This window comes from Carassius gibelio, chromosome B5 (assembly GCF_023724105.1).
Source record: "Carassius gibelio isolate Cgi1373 ecotype wild population from Czech Republic chromosome B5, carGib1.2-hapl.c, whole genome shotgun sequence".
In the NCBI taxonomy this organism is placed as follows: Eukaryota; Metazoa; Chordata; class Actinopteri; order Cypriniformes; family Cyprinidae; genus Carassius; species Carassius gibelio.
This window is the reverse complement of record NC_068400.1, coordinates 43,168,568-43,175,755: the sequence shown is the minus strand read 5'-3', so window position 1 is coordinate 43,175,755 and position 7,188 is coordinate 43,168,568. Positions and strand designations below refer to the sequence as shown.

Sequence of the window (7,188 nt, the reverse complement as noted above, 5' to 3'; positions counted from 1 at the left end):
GACACTCCCTCTGAATTAAAATAAACCAATATCCTGGAGTAATTCTTTTACTCAAAGAGTACACTGACTGAACTGCTGTGAAGAGAGAACTGAAGATGAACGCCGAGCCGAGCCAGATAATGAACGAAAGATTGAGTCTGAACCGTCTGAACTCGAGTCAAGAACCGTTTCTGTTGGACGCATCCGATTCGAGAACCGAGGAGCTGATGATACTGATTCAGTTCAATTTGGTGAAGTGGTTCAAGAAGATCCGGTTACATTGAGTGATTCGTTCGTGAAGCAGATATCACTAAACTGCAGTGTGTGGAACTCGCTCACAACAGACCCAGAAGAGAAGACAATGCTGAATAAAGTCATAGCAGAAATAGGGGAAAAGCTAAAGAAGGGAAACTAATAGAGTTGGTGGTTTCCACTTCAGTAGAAATTAGCAAATCCCCCACCCCACACACACACACGTCCCCCACCATAAGAAATGATCATAAGAAATTAGCTAAATTGATTTACATTTATTTATTGAATAACCTTAGACATAGCCAAAGACCTCCCTGATTCCATTTGCATTAATAATCATCAAGTGTTCTTAAAACAAGAAAAAGAGAATTATATAAGAGAAAATTAACGCTTTTTAAAAATGTAATTGAAATCCTTGAATGGAGACAACCTCTTATCTGGAACTTCTGAAGACAACACAGCTATTCTGTCTAGTGTTTACAGAGAAGAGTTTTAATAAAATAAAACAGGATAAATGAAGTACAGCACATGCATAGTGTCTGGAAGCTGAACTTTGGGCCAAGGAGCTGTCCAGTATATCCATTACAGCTTCAAAAGATGTTGAAGTCTGCACAATTTCTGACCGGGATTCACACTCCTCTCACACACAAATCCTTCTCCATGGTCTGTGTCAACATCTTCGGTTATGATGCCACACTCAAAATTTTCATCATCCTAAGGCACAACGAGAACATAAAAACATTTTTTTATATAAATGCACAAAAATTATGTTCTTAGAATGTGAATTAAAACACCTATAATTCATATTAGATTAATGTAAGACAATAAGACATTTTGCTTTATAATAAGTCCTAATTTTTTTTTTAACATAATTTTTTCCATTATTATTATTATTATTATTCACTTTTCCCCACTGTCTCACACACAAACTATAGATATCAGAATTATTTCACAAATATGAAAAATTGCAAATGCATTACCACTGAGGGAGAAGCAGTGTCTCCAGATCCATCTGATGAGGCTCTTGAGACCAAAAATTGCTTTCCATTGGTCCTAGACATCAACCAGACCTGCCCATGTACACACAAACATTCGACAATGTGTTCACATTTAAAAATAAATAAATAAAAGGAGAAAGAGAGGAAAGTGAATGAATAGCTGCTGCACCTTGTTATGCTCAGTTAAAACGGCCAGACTGGCGTTTCTCTTAGAGCAGAAGCGCTCAGCAGCGCGACAATCAATTTGGTCACTCCAGAACAAATAAAACACATCGTCACGGAGAAGCCACATTTCTGAAAGATATCAAATAATAGTTTGTATGAAATATAGAATAGATAATTAGTTGAAAGAAATATAAAACACACATAGACAAACAAGAAACCCATTTTAAAAGTTGTGCAACAATGCCAAAGTGAAGAACAATGTACTGTATGAACATTTAAAGTTCACCCAAAAATGAAAGTTCTGTCATTAATGACTCACCCTCATGTGGTTCCAAACCTGTGAGACCTCCGTTCATCTTCGAGATATTTTAGATTTAGTTCGAGAACTTTCTGTCTCTCCATTGAAAGTGTGTACAGTATACTGTCCATGTCCAGAAAGGTAATAAAAACATCTTAAAAGTAGTCCATGTGACATCAGAGGGTCAGTTAGAATTTGTTAAAGCATCAAAAATACATGTTGGACTTTATTCAGCTTTTTCTTCTTTTCCGGGTCTGTTGTGAGTGCGTTCACACTACTACAGTGACGCTGCTGACGTATGACGTATGATTAATGGGCGCGCCAGAAAACACTAACAACAGACCCGCAATAGAAGACAGTCGTAATTTTTGTTAACTGACCCTCTGATGTCACATGGACTACTTTGAAGAGGTTTTTATTATCTTTCTGGACATGGACAGTAGTTATTAATGACATAATTTTCATTTTTCAGTGAACTAACCCTTTAAGATGTAACACACTGGAGTTAATCTAATAATGAAGTATGTGTGAATCAGTTTATATCCATTAAGTAAATTTTTGACACCAGTAAGTATTTAAATTAAATTAAAATGAACCTTTTTGTCCTTTTATTGGTTGTGTTTCTCTGTTGTGAGAGTCTGGGGGAAAACATGATATACAAAAATGTGAAATATTTAACTGTCACATTTTTTTCAAATAAATTTCAAATACTGTGTCATGATACTTACAATTTAGACCCACAATGACAAGGATGATGGCTGAGATTAGAATGTTCACAGCAAACAGTAAAAACACACACTTTCTTTCATGGTGTTCTGTTAAACAGAGATTATTAGAGATTAATAAGAGAGCACTAACTGTAAATTACATTAAAAGTTTGTTCCATCCCTTTATCCATCCTCTGTTGCCTTACCTGAAAGCAATGTTTTACTAGTTATAGTTCCATGGTGTGCAGTAGGTGAAAGCTGAAGACTTTGATAAATATCTTCTGTTTTAGCATCAACATTTTTATGCATAACCCTCTTCTCTGCATTTCCTTCACTTTCTTCATAATCATTGACGGAAACAGAAAAACGCTGCTGCAGCTCCATCACACTCGCAAGCACTTTAGTATTTGCACATGCACATAGCTGTCAGCAATCATATATCACACCCTCTGAGGCTGAAAAAGGCTGGTTTTCTTTTCTCTTCTGTACTTCCTTTTCTGTCCATAGTCAGACCAAGCTTCCCTATATCCCATGGTGATGGTGTGCTTGGAAATAAAAACTGCAGTGCAGTCTCTGACTAACAGGAAGTAGTGGGAAGCATTAACTTAAAAAAGGTAACTATAACTTGATGATCATGATAAAATGAATGTTTCTCAATATGCAAAAAGTCAGATAAAGCAGAAGCAAAATGTGCCATTGGTTTCTTAATTGTGTTCCTTCTCTCGCTATCTTTCATACCCTTATGAAAAATAAGTTTATCCAAGTGTGCTATTAGTATACATCTTTTGAAATATAAATAGGAAAGTATGTTTTTAGTTTACTTTTTATGTGCTTCTCAGAAATGGGCTTTACTCCTCAGAAAATGACATTTAAGTATACTTGTACTTACTAAAAGTCGAAATATATTTGAGCTATACTCCTAGAATCCGTTTTTTCATTTCATTTTATTTTCATTTCATTTCTTGTTTTCATTTTTATTATACGGTAGAGGGCGCTAGTACACATCTTCTGCACAGGCAAAAAAAGAATGCATGAAGCTAGAATAAAATATTTTGTTTACAAGCAGATACCTTGTTCTTTTTTATATATATTTTGTATGTTCACATATTCATATAACAAAACATATACAAATTAAAACTTAAAGGGACACAGTAGTATACTTAAAGTATGATGTAAAGTTCATTTAAATAAAACTTATATGTATACTTGCAGTATAAAACTACTAAACTAGTAGTTTACTGAGACTATACTTCAAAGTGTACAAAGTATTTATTAGTAAACTATCAGTACAAGTTCATTTTAGTTTGTACAAACAACAAACATAGAGGTAAACTAGTCTGTACTCAAAGTTTGCTACTGTTATACTTAAAGTATACTTAAAAGTATACTTTTTTATTCTAGAAATTGGGCCAATTTAGTCCCAAGGAGTATTGAAACAGTACACTTACAAGTATACTACTAGAACACTGGTATTTGTATATTTGTTAAATAAAGTATTCTTAAAAAAAACGTGAACTTTACTGAAGTATACTTAATAAAATAAACTTGAAGTATACTACTTTTTGGTAAGTGGACTGTATCAGGCAGATCTCTATGTACACTCCCATTGGCAGTCCCATGGACATTATCTCCACTCATTGACATGCGTTTGAGCCATAGGTTTGAGCAAACAGATTTCAGTCAGTTTTCCTGACAGTGACTGGTGTGAAAAACAAAACAAATCTAAGTCAACTCATGCATATTTGCAGTCTACAAGTATAACTATACTGCTTATTTGGCCTCTCACCTAAAATTGATTTCTTAAAATTATTGGTAAATCTTCTTATTTGCAGGAATTGTAGTAAGTCAACAGAAACTGTTATGTAAAACTGCGTATGAAAGGGGAAAATGAAGAGAAATAGGAAATCTTACACTTAACATTAACGAGATAACTAGGGCTATTTAATAGGACGTAGTCAATGTTGCACACTCCAGCCCTGTAGGTGAAACCTTACATCCCGCCATAAAACGCCAGAAGAAGAACGTGCGACGTCACGTGACGTCTAGGAAGTCAAACAGGTTTAGATGATGTCATGAACATTGCGACAATTGTCTGTTCTTTTCGTTTAAAAAAAAGATAATTATTATTTATTATTTTATTTATTTAGATTACATACTTTATACACTGAGTGTAGTGCATGTCATTTGGCCATCAAAAACAACTCTGTTGGTGTTTAGTGTAAGATTTGATTAATATCTATGCGCTTTTGTTTTGTTTTTTTGCTTTTGGCGCTCATATTTCACTGTGAAAATGCTTTAAACCAGCGAATCGTCGGTATATATTAAGACGCGTTAATGAAAATACTGCGGCTTAGGTTTTAAATCTCAATATTATATGTCAGATCCGTAGTTTTGTGTCGCTGAGTTTGTCAATGGAAAGTGGAAAACAGACCGAGTGGAGCTCGGCTTTAGATAAAGACTTCATTCAGTAAGTTAAGCACAAAACGTCTTCAGGTACAATTTTGAATGGTTTCTAACGTTATTTAAAATGACTCCGCAACACTACTGTCCCCTTTCTCTTGACAGAGATCCCGTTTCTGCTGTGATTCCTCCGGGTCCTTCTCCGTGGAGCCTCTCGTCCGGGCCTTGGTCCTCTGAGAGCCAAGGCCCGTCAGGATTACATCAATATGCTGAAGCGCAACATTACAGCAGTTTTATCCCCAGCAATGAACCACAAAGCCAAACCTTACAGGTCTTTAGAACCTCCTAATGACACAAAATTTAACAAGACTCCTAATTTCACAAAAGTGATCATTTAAATGTAGTTTTATGTAACGTTACTTTGTTGTCTCCAACTTTAGAGGGGGGACTGGACTGAGGAAAGATCCACAAATACAAACGAGAACTGGGAATCAAACATGGTAAGTTTTGGTTTTGTGTGTTTGCAGGTGTGTGTTTGTTCTGTTAATTATTACAGAATGGGGATAAATAATCTGTTTATGGTTACATCATGGGGACCAAAAATCAGGTCCCCATAAGGGAAACCCATGTAAATGAATAGAAGAGCTATTCTGAAGTTGTTGAAGTTTTTTATTTTTTACATTGGTCTATTACACATTTATCAGTATAAGTGTGTGTGTGTGTAAGGGGTAATCACTTGCACCCAAAATAATTCTGGCTCATAATGCACTCACTTCTTCACACACACAAATAGTCCAAATATGTTTGGGTACAACCCACTTCCTAGACTCGTTAGCAAGAATTTCAGTAGAAAAATGAAAATGTAAGTGTTAAATTGACACTACATATGGAGAATAAGGAAGAAGATTATTTGCAGGAGATGCCACAAGAACTTTTGCAGAGGATAAAAAGTGAAACACAAGGTAAGCATATATGTATCCAACAAATGAGGTTAATTAGATATAAATAGGTAGCTAGTTAGCACTAATTAACTGTTGTGAGACATGAAATGTTTCTATGTTTTTCCAACTCGCGATCTCAGAATCATAATTTTAATTTAAGATACGTGTCAAATAACCGAATGGATGCTAATGGAGTGATTCTGTTCATATTAGTCATTTTGATGCGGTTAATAATCGTTTTTTTGTCTAGTTATTGCTGGAAGAGGGTAGAGTTGGGTTATTTTATACAAATAAATGTTAACATTTCAAATTTGATGTTAATGTTTAATATAATACATTAAATATTAAAATTACAATGAATTAGTGAGTAGCTTTGAATGACAAAATTATTAAAGGGGTCATATGATGCGATTTAAAACATTTTCCATTCCTTTTTGAGTGTTACATGCTCTTGGTGCATAAAGAAGATCTGTAAAGTAGCAAAGACTAAAGTCTCAAATCCAAAGAGATACTCTTTATAAAAGTTAAGACTTGTCTACACCCTCCTAAAATGCCTCGTTTATACACGCCCCCACGTTTACGTCACAGTTTGGGAAGATTTGCATAATACCGCCTTGTTTGAAAGGCGGGGCATAGAGGAGCAACAATAATGTTCATTGTGGAAGATAATGTGTTTTTTGAACCTCAAAATGCATAAACACATTGCATTACACCAAATACACAACATAATGTTCTTTTTAGCAATGTCATATGACCCCTTTACACTTTTAAAATTATGAATGATTAAATGTTATGACAGTAGTTCAAATAAACATGGGGTTGTCTGGTGAGATTGTCCAATAGATTAGTTGGGATAAGGTTCAAATCATTAGAGAAATAATTGCCCATGGCTACCTGGGATTATATGAAAATGAGTTTTGTTGATGCCTTCAAGGCTAGCATTGTGTCAGATATTTAACTGAACCTTAGTTCTGATTCCTTGTTTCATAAATACATTATGATAACGTTGTAATGAATGTTACATAACTATAACTATAATACAGGGCAGTGTTAAATTACAACAGCATTCTTATCTGCTTATTGAACATTCTAGTTTTATTTTTCATGTCCCCCTATTTTCACAGTTTCACACTTTTATTTTCTTTCAGTCATCACAAATCAGCTCCTTTAAGGATGCCATGCATCATATTGTTTCAAAGACTGACAAAACATTCAAATTAGAGGTGAAGTATATCAATGCAGTGAAAGGTAAGGTGGTGTCTGATGTGATTTATTGGTTAATTACTGTCATATATGCATTAAATAGGCACCTGGTTGCAACATTTTTTAAAACAGCCACCAACTGTCGATGTATTTTTTTAGAGCGTGTGTAATTGGTATACTTTCTTCAAGATGCTTTTTTATTTTATTTTGTAGAATTTGTATTCATAGACTAGTTAATTAAATAT

General features: G+C 34.5%; 1 protein-coding gene across 1 annotated transcript; it reads right to left on the bottom strand.

The window, feature by feature from the left end:
- Window positions 1-491: 491 nt before the first annotated feature.
- Window positions 492-2,856, bottom strand: LOC127958248 (uncharacterized). The gene is made up of 6 exons (XM_052557050.1): window positions 2,606-2,856; window positions 2,421-2,507; window positions 2,289-2,330; window positions 1,399-1,523; window positions 1,212-1,301; window positions 492-945 (listed from the first exon to the last, which is right to left on the bottom strand). Exons 1-6 carry the CDS (start codon window positions 2,781-2,783, stop codon window positions 814-816), a joined length of 654 nt encoding a protein of 217 aa, XP_052413010.1. The 5' UTR covers window positions 2,784-2,856; the 3' UTR covers window positions 492-813.
- Between the last annotated feature and the right edge of the window lie 4,332 nt (window positions 2,857-7,188).

What these genes read in the sequence shown, in the direction of transcription:
- LOC127958248 (XM_052557050.1), bottom strand. Translation starts at nt 2,783, where the DNA reads ATGGAGCTGCAGCAGCGTTTTTCTGTTTCCGTCAATGATTATGAAGAA. An exon ending in TGTCATTGTGGGTCTAAATT is followed by an intron (nt 2,331 to 2,420) that starts GTAAGTATCATG and finishes GTTTTCCCCCAG; the next exon opens with ACTCTCACAACAGAGAAACA. An exon ending in ACACTGCTTCTCCCTCAGTG is followed by an intron (nt 946 to 1,211) that starts GTAATGCATTTG and finishes GTTGTGCCTTAG; the next exon opens with GATGATGAAAATTTTGAGTG.